Here is a 14361-nt window from a genome sequence, read left to right as displayed (position 1 = left end):
CATTTCACGTAGAAGGAAAATTTCTAAACTCTGATTAAAAAAGAAAAAAAGATCACGACACTAAAAACAATATAACAAGCCATATATCTCAATGTCAAACTTTTTTAATGGTGTAGGGCCAATAGGTTTCCCATGTTAATTAAACCTTATCAATTTGTTTTCTTCTTTGAAGGAAGGTGGAAAGTCCATAATTAGGGTTAAGACATTTCTATTTTTACAACTTCAAGTCTATTCACCTTTTCTATGCAGCAATATTTGACGGCAAATTCCCTTTACTATAAACATTGTAGAAATTTCCTTTTATTTATTTTTTCTAAAAAACCTTGTAGAAATTTCAGAAGGTTTATTGGGGCATATATGATATATTTGATGGTGAGGGCAACATATCCACATGTCTACCAAAAAATTAATTTAAAAAAAGAAAAGAAAGGCCAAGGAATATTCGAATCTAGAAGGGGTTTTGTTTGGTTGTTCTTTTGGTTTTTTAATTGTACTAGGAGTAACAAAAATATTCCCTGATATACATAAGGTGAATATAACTCCATGTGCATGTTGTACTGCATTGGCTATAGCCCTTATCTTTAAGGCCCATTCCGTAGTAACTAGGGATTGCTAGGTCGGCTATTTGGGTGCATGTTACACGTAAAGTTAAAACCAGCCTTATTATGTATAGCATGACATTTTCACCGAAAGATTAAAAAAAAAAATTAAAGCTGAAGTGATGCTTCTCTAATAAGTATATATTGCCAAGAGTGACATGTACCAAAAGAAAAAAATGTAAGAAATATATTGAGTAGGCATGCATGTATAGTGACACAAAAGGGCTTGATTTTGTTAAAAGGAATGTGTCTTGCTAACGACACCACTTCTATAAGCGTGCATATTTGGTTTACCTTTTTTACAACTTTTTATGGTACTATTGTTTTTGACTGCTTTAATTATGATAAATCACAAAAAATAAAATAAAATAATTCACTCGCACACCAATTCATTTTTGTTAACAGTTAGTATCATTCTTTGGTGAAAGGCATTTGCTATTGCTCTCAAACTCTTTTTTTTTTTTTTTTTTAAATATTAAGTATTTTTAACATACATACATGGAGAGAGAGGAGAAGGTCTTAAAGAAATTGACAATAGTGTATATCTAAAATGACTTAACTCTTAGATACAGTATAGATTTTAAACCTCTTTAACTCACATTCAAACTCGTATGTAAAATAAGTATCGTATGTGAAATAAGTAAATAAAAGGGAGGATTTATAGTTATCAAAATGAACAATAAGTTCTCAAACTTGATAAGAGAATTTAGGGGTTAATAAGATGCGTAAGCATGACATTTTATGTGTGTATGTGAGAGAGACAGAGAGGATGAGGCTTAAGAGTAAAGAAAGAGAAAAAAGACCTCTCTTTCATGGGGGCAATTGAATACAGCTTTGCAGCACAAGCTAAAAGGTACTCCACTTATGCCCTCAAATATATATAAAAAACCTGTATATCCATGCCTTAATGACAAGGTCATAAGGGTATGAAACACTAAATAAAAGCAAACCCACTTCTCTTTAGACAACCTAATCAGCACACTTTTCAATTTCATAAGGGTTCCCCCTCCTTAATTGTTGAGACATCTCACACCAAAGGGTCCTCCACAAGGGCAATTTATTAGAGAAGTCTGGATGTTTGAAAATAACTATTATTAGTCACTGGGAAACAGTCCCACATGTTGGAGCCAACATGTTTGAAGAATTCCTTGGAATTGAATGGGACTTTCCTTGAGAGAGAGAGAGAGAGAAAAAAAAAGCAATTGTTGGACCCTCTGCACATGGAGGTCACATGCTTTCTTTTGTGGCATGACCACAAATAACCATCATAGTATTAGTAGTGAGTGCATAACAAGTAAACCAAAGCCAAAGTGAGTTCTCATTTTAGGCTTGAGTGCATTTGGAATGTAAGTTCAAATCAAAATTAAAGTGAGCATAGAGACATACTTTTTGACCAAATATTTTCTACGAAACTAAAAAGTAGCCCTACATATATAAATCTAAAATTTTACTCCACTGAGTTGGTACAAATTATAAGTCACCGGTCTTAAGATTTTGTGGAGATGCTCAATTCTTTCTCCTCACCTTAAACATAACTAAAGGAAAGAAATTGTATACGTACTACAAAGTAGTGTAAATATACTAGTAAAAAAAAGTAAAATAAGAGTAATTATAGAAAACCCACTTAAAATCATGATAAATAATAACCACACGGTTATGCTAAAGACATTTTGGACAATGGAAAAATTTAGAGGCTGCAGCTGGTAACAAACTTTGAGACACAATAAGAAATTAATGTCTGAGTTTTTTTTTTTTTTTTTTGGAAAAGGAATTAATGTCTGAGTTATCCTATTTTATAATGGCTTTAGTCATTAATTCCATTGAGCTAGGTTGGTCCAATTTAGGCATCATCTATCTTTATAAATGTTGGTTGCCTTGCAATAAGGTTAGAGATATTGGAAGATGTTAACATGATGCTGTCACAAGCTTTGAAATTTGAAAAGCCATGCTCACGGCACTCCTTATTCCGAGGGGCCAAAGTTCTCCCTCTCAATTCTTGATATTTGGATTTGAATTTGAACCTTTTTATTTTTTGGGGAACAATTTAAAATATTTGCCACATTTTTCTATGTTCTGAAAGGCTGCAACTAAGAACCACTCTTAATGCAGGAAAGGGAAAACCAAATCCTAGTAAATGCTCTTCAACAAAGTGTCTTTTTCATAAATTTTGTCACCTAGAGGCGTGAATTTATCTCATTGTGGCATATTGGTGGAAAATGATGAGGGCAAGAACATGGCCAGTGGGTAAGGAAACCATTGTCACAATCCAACAGGGCCCAATTGTTTAGACAATCCTGGTTTCAGAGCAAACAGCAGGCACATTGTGAAAGTATCCCAAGCTAAGTCATGTGACCCAGTACAATGTGCAATTGTCTGTGGTAGTCCAAACAGAGCACATGAAGGTGGGGAAGAGAGAATGGTCCCCATCTAGAGCTAGCTTGCTAGCCCTAAAATATATTCCATTACTTATGAATTTTAATGGCTAGGGAAATTTGATACAAGAGGCCTTTTTTTTTTTCCTTCTTGTAAATGGTGGAGGTGAAGCTCACGTCTTTAAGGTACACATTGTTGGGCCCAAAAGTTGGTTGTTGTTATAGGTCTCCTTCTGCAATGATGTAAACCTATTGTTGCAACACATTACATGTGTATTGCCTAATTTTATGCAAGAGTTGCAGAACGTAGAGGACCAATCCTGATGTTGAGCATACATGCAATTAAATGAGGGTACTGTATATTTGAGAATGACACTTCATCACTGTGTTCTATTGTAAAATTCTCTCGTGAGTTTTTTCACTTCTTATTTATTATATGTTTCCGCAATATGCCTTGGACTGAGTTTTAATCTCTATTCTTGAATTTATAGTAGTTTGATTCAGTTGCCAAATGTCCACCTTTTGCAAAGTGCTTTTCCATTCCAAGAAAGAAGGCTGGTAAGGATTTTGCTACCTAGAAATAGAGTACCATTTGTCTCAAAAAAAAATAAATAAATAAATAAAGTTTAGAGAACTTTTATTACTACTTTAAAGTGGTTAACTAGCAGTGGATCTATATGAAAGTAATTATTCATCTCTTATGATTAACCACATCGTCAAATTATAGCAAAAACTGTGGTAAATGGTATGATCCTAAAGAACTATTTGTCTTTATAGGAAGTGGAAAACATCAGTGTAAAACTAAAAATACTAAAACAGGAAAACCCTCACAGAAATAATGATCCATGTAGATCTCAATGCTGGTGCAGTGTACTAACTTGTTTACAAATGTCTCTATAAGCTGGGCTACATTGTCTTCCAACCACAAGAGCTTCACTATCTAATGTTAAAAGCCCCTTGCTAGTTTACCTGCACTCAGGGCCGGCCCAAGGCTTAGGCAACTTAGGCCTAGGCCTAAGGCCCTACAACCAAAATAAAATTTTTCTACTAAAAAAATGCCCTATTTTCCTCTGTAAAAGGTCCTAAAGTTTTTAAAAATATAACATTTTTTTAAATAATTGGTACTTTTTTATAAGTGTAATGCTAAAAATACCACAAATTTTATTATAGGTTTAATTGACATGTCACCAATCACATAAAAAAGTAATTCAAATAAAAAAATTTAAGTAGTTGAAATTCATTAATTACAGTCATTATCACATTATATTGTGAACATTTTGTAGCATCTTTAGTATTTTTCTTTTTCATTTCTAACAAGGCTTCCAAAATAAGAGACCAATAAAAATTTTAACCAATTGAAATCCAAAAATGTTTCAAAAAAAAAAAAAATGTTGCAAATGTGATAAATCATCAATGATGACTGATCTCCTCTAATAGTTTGGGAGCTTGATTTTTGTAAACTAATCTCTTACTAAGACACACACCAAATAATATCTATCTATCTATCTTTTTCTCTTAAAAGGTATATACAAAATTAAAATTCAGATTATAACTTTACTTAACTATGCATAATCATATATTCAAGTTTAAGTAAGTTTCTTTTTTTTAAAAATAATATATATTTTTAGTTCTTTTTATTTAAATTTATGGTTCAACAATGATATTCAATATTTTATATGAAATTAACCTTAGTTTAGTTAGTATTATTCAACAATTTCTGCATTTACATCAAATTAGTCTTAATTTAATTATTATTATATAATTTTATTTAATTAGTGTTTACATATAAAAAGGCCTAATATAAATTTTTCGCCTCAGGCCCCAAATTTTATTGGGCGGGCCCTGCCTGCACTTGCCTTATACTGTGAACCGTGAAGTACAAGTACCCTCAAATTCCTACCCAAACTTCAAATTCCCACCCAAGGATGTGGTGTCTCAGCCAGGAAGGAAGATTCTTTCTTGCTTTTTGTCCACACTGTGGATAAAATTTAGTGATTCTTGTCTGATTGAGGTTCACAATCACATTGCAAACCACAATCTATCACATTCGGTAGTTAGCCTTCGTTATCTATGAACTTCCACCGCATGCACCAGGTAAAACAAAAAACAAAAAGCTTTGGGCAACATGGAACCAATTACACCACAAAACACACACAGCCAATTGGCACAACAGTCATTCATTGCAGTCGGTTATATGCGACACAGCTTGTATGTCATCTTGTTGGTAGAGAAAATGAAGATCCAGTTAAAATCCAAGACTAAATAAATGAAAAGAAGGCAATTACCAGGACCAACCAGTATTTGACATGTTCAAATACATGAACATTTCAGCATTCCAAACCAATCTCCATTTATGAATATAGAATATTCATCAAAATAAAGCATGAAGAATGAAGATCCCAACACACAAAAAAAAAAAAAAAAAAAAAAATTCCTTTCAGTTAACAACAAAACATCAAATGCATCAATTCAGCATAAACACACAATTGTCTGCTTCCAACTTTGAGGTCATCCCGCAGTTTGCACAAAATCAAATCTATACAACAATCTAACCAGGTCATCCAATCTCATTGATAAAATATCTACTTGGCTAAAATGACACTACCAAATATCAATAAAAGAGAAAAAAAAAGCCCTTACAAGGATAAGTTACATGTTACCATTTATCTACAGATCTTTCATCATCTCATCATACTTGGACCTGGTGTTGACCTAGAGCACCCAACTGCTCCCTGATCAACTGACTTTCCACTCAACTGTTGCGAAGAATATGAGCCACTTTTTCTTAACTTCCCTGGAAATTCCTTGCTTGGATTACCCTTTAACGTCAGGTTCTTTTTAATGCGATTTCGGTTCAGTAAGAACATAGTATTGCGTGGAGGTGCATGCAAAGCCCCTTCAACACAATCTCCCACTTGTACACAGTCCCAAGGCCTGGATGGGCCATCCTCACAAAATGGTTTGAGCCTTGGGAAACCACTCCTCAATCTTGAAAAACCCCGTCGTTCAGGGGAGTTGTCCTCTCCCAATCTAACACATAGAGGGCAAGGTGGATCATTTTTACGGGTTTTTGGGGTTGTTTGCTCCAAACATTCTGCATGAAAAACGTGACGACACGAAAGAACCCCAGCAACTGGCATATCTCCACTCTTCACAATCCTACGAGAACTCCAAGGTGATCTTTGCGAAAGAAATTTTTCACATAAGCCACACCTAAAACCACCAGAAGGATTGCACGGCTGACTGAAAATTTCAGGCTCAAGTGACTCAGAAACATCAGCAAAATCAATGCTGCTGCTAGCACTGCTCCAACGGTGGGCATCTCTTTGTGGAGTGGCAGTATCAAACTCTGAAAACCCAGCTGTTGAGTCAGGAGCTTCTCTAGTATTTGTGTGGGTAGAAAAGGACAAGGGGTGTATCGGTTTTGACATGAAAGAACGACGACTTGAGAAGTTCCGGTGAGAGGATAAGCGTGACTTGAATGTTGGCTCAGACTCACTACTGTCTGAATGGGAAGATGTTGAGCCACCACTATCTGGAATTTCTGAGGTTCCCTGCACACATTCCATTCCATTATGAAATGGGATTATAGCAGATATCAAATAATTGCCCAAGATTATTTTTTCCTAGATAATTTCAGAGAGCTTCATCTTAATACTATACCTCCATGGTAGGTCTAAAGGATGATCGCCCCATAGCTGGATCTAGCAAGTCAAGAAGGCCCAAAAAAGAATGTTAAGTGCAAAGGGTATTAATATCAATATTAGAAAGAGCAAGAATGGCAATTAAGATATTTTGAATCTGAAGGTTGAATGTCATGGTGAATCTTGAACAGACATGGTAAGGTTCTGATTCTAATGAACATATGGGCATATAAAATGCAAGAATAGAATGCAACAACTTAAGTTTGCTCTCATCCAAAAGAACAGTCAGCATATACAATAATACCCAGCCATATGAATTGTTAATAACATATTAAGTAGTCATCAGAAAAGAAAAAAAGAAATGTCAACTCTTTTTACAAGCAAACAGAATCCATACTTCCATAGTAATGCAATCTAATCCAAATTAGTTAATTTATTGCAGAACCTGGATCCTTTGGTTAATTAGCAATTCAACTAAGAGCTTCAAAGGTACAACAAAACAATTGACTACCTAATTTGGCTAAAGAAAATCCACATGAAATCATGAAAATTTCTTATCGAGTAAAATTCGCAGAAGCATCAAAATGACAGCCACACACACTTTCACATACCAACCAGTCTAACAACAATTACACAAATCCAGTTAAGCATGGGAAAAAAATAAGAATAATTCTTCTGATTATGCTGATGAAGGTAACAATGCTGAATCATGCAGTGTCACCACACAGTCACACATAAACTTTCAGATGTCAATGAACCCAATAACTATTACACAGATCCATTTGAGCATGGGGAAAAAAAAATTATTCCTAGAGCACTGCTGAAGGTAACAATACCAAATAATGCAGTGTTACCATAATCCAGAGTATTTATACCAAATAATGCAGTGTTACCATAATCCAGAGTATTTATACCAAATAATGCAGTGTTACCATAATCCAGAGTATTTATAAGACATAATCAGATAAAATATTGACACCAATTGAGGACAGCTACCATATACATAGGATTGTTAATGAGGACCAGCTATCACATCTCTCAATTAGTAAGTTCCCAAGAGACATCACCATAATCAAAGCTAAACAAGTCTAGTTATCCAACTTAAAGAGGCAATATCCAGTCCAATGGAGCTGGTTCTGGTTATTTACTTCCAGCTGGAGTACATATTGGTTACACAAAAAGGAGGCATATAATAGGGTCCTAGATTAGCAGGTAAAACATATATGTTTCAAAGCTCAACAGTTATAACGAACAACATGGTCTCATTACTATTAGGAAAGCTAATAATCATCCTATTCACAAGGGTATTCAGAACACAGAAAGGTCTCATGTCAATTACAAAAATGAGCGATTCTCCTATTCCTGGGGGTACAGAGTAGAAGCACTGGTTTTATCCCTTAGTTAGCTAAAAAGAAATGTTGAGAGCACAATGCTGATATTTGCATATTATATTATTGTATTACCTACAACTTATCTCAATTTAATGATATATATATTTATTTATTTATTTATGAATAATTTAGCACTATTATGCTACATAATTCATCATGCAAATTCTGTTAAACCTGAAATGTTGTTTAAGGGCATGAACTGTATTATGCGATTTTGAGAATTATAATGGGAAATCAACTATTTTCCGAACAGTTTAAATGTCAATCCTTTCCCCTAGAAGAACATCATTTTGTTTTGACAAAATTTCAAGGTTTAAATTTTTAAAAGAAAAGAAAAAAAAAGGTTCCACTTTTATATAACAGTTATACGTCTAAATCTTAACCATGTATCTCGACCAGTATAAAAAGCGGGGGAGCACAAGTAAATTGGTTTATCCTTCTCATTTCTTCTTCCTTTCACCTTTTCTATCTAGTTCTTGGTAAAAAAAAAAAGGAAAATATTCAGCCATGCAATGGATAAGAGGACAGGTGCTAATGACAGAAAAAGGTAACTTCCCATATTCTATCCATAAACACATCAATACACCTTAAACGCACCAATAAGGTTTTTTTGTTTTAGCTTAAAATGCCTGCTGCTTATTTTCACCTCCATCTTATGAACAGGTTTTTGTCTTTCCTTCTTTGTTTGGACTGTAGGTTGGAATAGAATTCTTACGGGTGATAATTTGAGAATTAGGGGCTTTGATTTTGTTGACAAGTGCATTATGTGTCGTTGTTGTGGGGAGATTGTGGATCACTTACTGCTTCATTGTGAGATGGCTCGGTGATTGTGGTGTTTTGCTTTCAAATCTTTTGGGATCTCGTGGGTCTTACCTAGCACGGTTCCAGATTTGCTTTTTGGTAGGTAGAGTTGGTTGGGGAAGCACTCCTCTAAAATCTGGAACTTAGTACCATTGTGCTTATTGTGGTGTCTTTGGAGGGAGCGTAATCAAAAAAACTTTGAGGACTTAGAAAGTTCCGGAGACCAGCTGCTTTGTTCTTTTAGTGCCTCTTTGTTTGACTGGTCTTGGGCTTGGGGGCTCACATCTAGTGAATCTCTCCCCTTATTCCTACACTCTCTTCTCCTTTGTAATTAATTTTCTGTTTTGTTTTCTTGTTCTCTGTAATTTTTGGTTTGCTTTGTGCCTTCCATGCATAAAGTAGCTGTATGGATATAATTATTTCTTACTTATCAAAAAAAAAAAAAATTAAAACAAAATAAGCTAGTGAAAATAAGCTCATCTAAAGACACTGTCTTGAGGCCAGCATGTCACACATGCATTTCAGTCATATAAAGAAAACAAGATGTCAGGGCATTGGAGGAAGGATTAAATGTAGTGATTGATAAGAACTCAGAGTATCATACCCTTGATAATTCAACTGTAAGAAAGTTAAAACTTTACATAAAAGTTAAAACCAATGAACATATAAAGCAATGAGTATCAACATCCTTCTTGTTTTTTTGAGCCTTTCAACATGGTAATATAAAGTATGGAGTCTATGGACCAATAGTTAGCTTTTCAACAACTGTGATTAAATGTGTTGTAATGTAGATTATAACCCAAAATAATCAGATAAATAAAGCTAATGGAAATTCTAGCACTGATTTGCCTACCTTGATAAGTATATTGCAAAAAATGGTAAGCAAAGGTGAGATACATAAGGTATTGTCACTTGCTATCTGAAGCGATTTTTAAGATTTCTAATAAAATCGCAAAGGTTGAAATGATCTAGGATTTACACTCTAACGAAACATCTAGTCATACCTAATAAGGAAGGGAGAAGGTAAATATCTTGAGATTCTAGCAATGAACCATATCATCTTCATCATACCAGAGACTTGGCATCAAGTCCTACCTTCACTAGAGAAGGAGGTTTTAAGGAATGGTTAGTGGCTTAGCTCCATTACATAGACCATGTGCACAAGGTGGCATTCCTCACCTATCAGAAAAGTTGAAAAGAACATTGCATATTCCAAAATAAGAACAATATTTTTATTAGTTCTAATTTTTTCCATATTCAAATGAAATGGCAATATAAGTTTAGTGACATCATTACACGCCCTTCTCGAATATTAAACACAAGTACTGTAGATCATAACAAGTAAACATTGAAAGAGATGCATAACCAATTGTATTACCTCTTCTTGTTGCAGTTTCATAATCATCCACATTGATTTCCTGAATTGCTGGAGGTGTCCACTGAGGACCTTGAGAAAGGTCAGATGGACTACTTAAAAACAGCCCACCACCATCAGATGCAGAGTATTGATGGTTATAAAGATAGTTGCCTCTCACCCAGCCCCGACTTTCTTTACTGTTTGATGATGTTGAAGACCCATACAGTTGAATACCTTCATGTGAATTATATGGTAGCCCCTCCGATTGGAATCGAAAATCCCATCTTGATGGGGGTGGTGAAAAGCTTGTATTAGTTCGCCAGTAAGGCTCTTGAGGACCCATTGACCAGTCCCTACTGGCCGTATTCGATCCATGTGGCCTTGCAGCCACACAACAAAGCGACCCCGTTTTAGCTATTTTCTATAAAACTCACCAAACCCAATACCGTTTTCTTTCAACCCTTAAAAGTTTATCCAACAAACAGATGAGTAATTTACACTACTCACTGAATGCAAAAATTTGTAACTTACATTAGATTTGCTTATGCTGCATGTCACTTATCAAAACCACATGAAACAAAACCTACCATACCCACAGTCATGTCCCTTCATCAAAGAACATTTACGTAGTCCACCAGCACCCCAAAATTTAAATATCTTCTACAAATCAGAGTCCCCTTGTAATTTCATTAGCACCACAGCAAAAACCCTACCATGAAAACAAGATAAAACAATTAAATATTTGCATTCAACACAACAAAACCCAATACCACCACCTTGACAACCATCGACAAAATAAACATAGCTTATGAGAACTACAAATTCTAAACCATTCTCGTTATCATTTACCCTCATGCAAGAAATCACAGTCTCAGTCACATTACTAAATGGCCACAGCTATAAAAACCATGTATTTACAACATACAATAAGTATGATAAAGTAAAACCATGTTAGAATCATAACATATAGAATAAAATTGTTTGGAATGCCTCAGAACATGTAATCAACACAACAAAACTCAATACCACCACCTTGACAACTACCCAACAAAATAAAAAAGTTTACAAGAACTACAAATTCAACAAATTCTAACCCATTCCCATTATCATTAACCCTCATGCAATAAAAGCAAACAGTCTCAGCCACATTGCTAATGGCCACAGCTACAAAACCATGTATTTAAAACATAGTATCAGTACAATAAAACTATGTTCAAATCATATTGTATAATATAAACTAGTTCAAAATACCTTAGAACAAGTAAATTTCATGACTAAAATCAAAAGGGTTTTTTTTCCCAGTCCAAGATAGAGAAACTTCAATAAACTTTTGCTACACTAAGCTCCAATATCACCAACACAACCTCACAAGTCACAGCACCCACACAATCAAACTAGTTAAGTTCTTCACAACACATTATTCACCAAAAACTAAAACCCAAATAAAAAACTTACAAGAACTACAAATTCAATGAATTCTAACCCATTCCCATTATCATTGACCCTCATGCAAGAAAAGAAAACAGTCTCAGTCACATTGTTAATAGCCACAGCTAAAACATTCATGTATTTAAAACATAGTATCACTACAATAAAACTATGTTCAAATCATATTGTATGATATAAACTTGTTCAGAATGCCTCGAAACAGGTAAATTTTATGACTAAAATCAAAAGGGTATTTTTTTTTTTTTGGTCCAAGATAGAGAAACTTCAATAAACTTAGCTACACTAAGTTCCAAAATCACCAACACAACCTCAAAGCACCCACACAATCAAACTAGTTAAGTTCTTCACAACACATTATTCACCAAAAACTAAAACCCAAATAAAAAAGCTCACAAGAACTACAAATTCAATTAATTTTAACACACTCCCATTATCAGTGACCCTCATGCAAGAAAAGCAAACAGTCTCAGTCACATTGCTAATGGCCACAGCTACAAGAACCATGTATTTAAAACACAATATCAGTATAATAAAACTATGTTAAAATCATATTGTATAATATAAAATTGCTCAAAATGCCTCGAAACAAGTAAATTTCATGACTAAAATCTAAAGGGTATTTTTTTTTTTTTTTTGGGTCCAAGATAGAGAAACTTCAATAAACTTAGCTACACTAAGTTCCAAAATCACCAACACAACCTCACAGCACCCACACAATCAATCTAGTTAAGTTCTTCACGACACATTATTCACCAAAAACTAAAACCCAAATAAAAAAGCTTAAAAGAACAACAAATTCAATTAATTCTAACCCACTCCCATTATCATTGACCCTCATGCAAGAAAAGCAAACAGTCTCAGTCACATTGCTAATGGCCACAGCTACAAGAACCACGTATTTAAAACACAAAATCAGTATGATAAAACTATGTTAAAATCATATTGTATAATATTAAATTGTTCAAAATGCCTCAGAATAAGTAAATTCCATGACTAAAATCAAAAGGGTATTTTTTTTTTTTGGGTCCAAGATAGAGAAACTTCAATTAAACTTAGCTACACTAAGTTCCAAAATCACCAACACAACCTCACAGCACCCACACAATCAAACTAGCTAAGTTCTTCACAACACATTATTCACCAAAAACTAAAACCCAGATAAAAAAATTAGAACTTTTTCAAAAAAATCAACTTGCTAAGTTCTTCATAACACATTATTCACCAAAATTCAAAAATATTTGAAATTTTTTGAAAATTTAAAACAAAAACCAAGACATGGAATTGTAGCACCAAAACCGGTTGGATTACTGAAAATTAAGAGAAAAATAACTCAAATTTGTAAGAGAGAGAGCTTACGAAGCGCCATTGAAGGGGAAATGGTCCGCGTGGCGACTCTGTGAAATGAAATTGAAAACCCTAATTTGTCGGAGAGAGGGAGATTTTGCTTTGGGATTATTATTAATTTTTTTATTTTTTTATTATTATGTTGTTCTCTCGCTGCCTTTTTGCACTGAGGTCCTCTGTTTTCTCCTGTATTTATTTTCAACCACTTCTGAGTTCTCACACTCGCGCAAGAACTTTTTTTTTTTTTTTTTGAAACAGTACGGCAATGGGCGGGGTGGGGCGAAGGATGGAGTCTTTGTCCTGCCCTATATAGTTTTGTTTTGCCCCATTCTTGCTCCGTTTTGCATTATGGGAAAAAAAATTTCACCTCATCCTCACCCCCTATGGCCCCGCAAAGTCCCGTCCCACCCCATAAAATTTTACTTTTTGTTAATTTACCCTACAACTAGTACAATTTTTTTAATAAAACCTATTTCATTGATAAAAATATACTTGAAATTACAACTAAATTTATCCCATCAAATCAAATTAATTTTTAGAAAAAATTGAATAATATATCTAAGTGTTTAACAAGACAATCATAAAAAAAAAAAAAAAAATCCTTATAGTATAACACATAACAAAATAAAAGATAACACATAACAAAATAAAAGCAGAGAACTACATTAGGTAGAATAAAATAAGTTAATATTGATATTTTTGTTTAAATAGTAGGGTTTTAAGGTATAAAAAATTTACAATTATAACCCTTAGCAACGTGGGGCGGGGTAGGGACAGGGAGAGGTGAGGCGGGGTGGGTCTAAAAAATCTAAAACCATCCCCGCCCCGTGGTGCAGGTCTAAAATCTTACCCCATCCTCGCCCCACCACCTTTGCGAGGGTGGGGAAAACCCACACAGGGCGAAGTGGAGAGGGGCAGGTTAAGCGGGGCGGGAAAAAATTGTCATCTTTATGAAACACCCAAGAACTTATTATTACTAATTTTTATGGGAAAATTTAGGAACGTAACAATGACAAATGATAATAAGTTTTAATCTCCACCTTATATTTAGTTAGTAGATGATGTGTCAGTTTCTTATTAAAACAAAAGAAAATTCCAGTTAAAAAAGTACTAAAGGTAAGCCAAACATTTTTTTTTATTCATTTTATTTTGACTTATGGTGGGCTAACAACTTAGCTTGTTGTGAAAATATTGTGATTCTCTTTTGTGATATAAATGTAATAAGATTTAACCCTGTTGCGTTTATTGAATTATAATTGTTCTTTAATAGTAGATTAAGAGACTCTTTTTGGTTACATTAGGGGAGGTTGAGGATTTTGAATTGTGATTAAGATATTAATTGATTTTTGGTATAAATGAGATTCAAACCTAATTATATTATACGGCAATAAGAAATTTGATTAG

The 14361-nt window shown here is 34.1% G+C and overlaps 1 protein-coding gene across 1 annotated transcript; it reads right to left on the bottom strand.

Moving 5' to 3' along the window:
* Nucleotides 1–5394: 5394 nt before the first annotated feature.
* Nucleotides 5395–13125, bottom strand: LOC115978722. Its single transcript, XM_031100567.1, has 4 exons — nucleotides 12970–13125; nucleotides 10186–10873; nucleotides 6635–6675; nucleotides 5395–6525 (listed from the first exon to the last, which is right to left on the bottom strand). Exons 2-4 carry the CDS (start codon nucleotides 10505–10507, stop codon nucleotides 5653–5655), a joined length of 1236 nt encoding a protein of 411 aa, XP_030956427.1. The 5' UTR covers nucleotides 10508–10873; nucleotides 12970–13125; the 3' UTR covers nucleotides 5395–5652.
* Nucleotides 13126–14361: the final 1236 nt, after the last annotated feature.

Source organism: Quercus lobata, chromosome 3 (assembly GCF_001633185.2).
Source record: "Quercus lobata isolate SW786 chromosome 3, ValleyOak3.0 Primary Assembly, whole genome shotgun sequence".
NCBI lineage: Eukaryota > Viridiplantae > Streptophyta > Magnoliopsida > Fagales > Fagaceae > Quercus > Quercus lobata.
Note: the sequence above shows the minus strand (reverse complement) of the source record. Positions and strands in the feature narration are given on the sequence as shown.

Excerpts from the sequence above, each read along its gene's own strand:
- LOC115978722 (XM_031100567.1), bottom strand. The coding sequence starts at position 10,507 with ATGGGTCCTCAAGAGCCTTACTGGCGAACTAATACAAGCTTTTCACCA. Across the intron at positions 6,676-10,185 it reads TGAAACTGCAACAAGAAGAG|ATCCAGCTATGGGGCGATCA; the intron begins GTAATACAATTG and ends TTGACTTGCTAG. Across the intron at positions 6,526-6,634 it reads CCTTTAGACCTACCATGGAG|GGAACCTCAGAAATTCCAGA; the intron begins GTATAGTATTAA and ends GAATGTGTGCAG.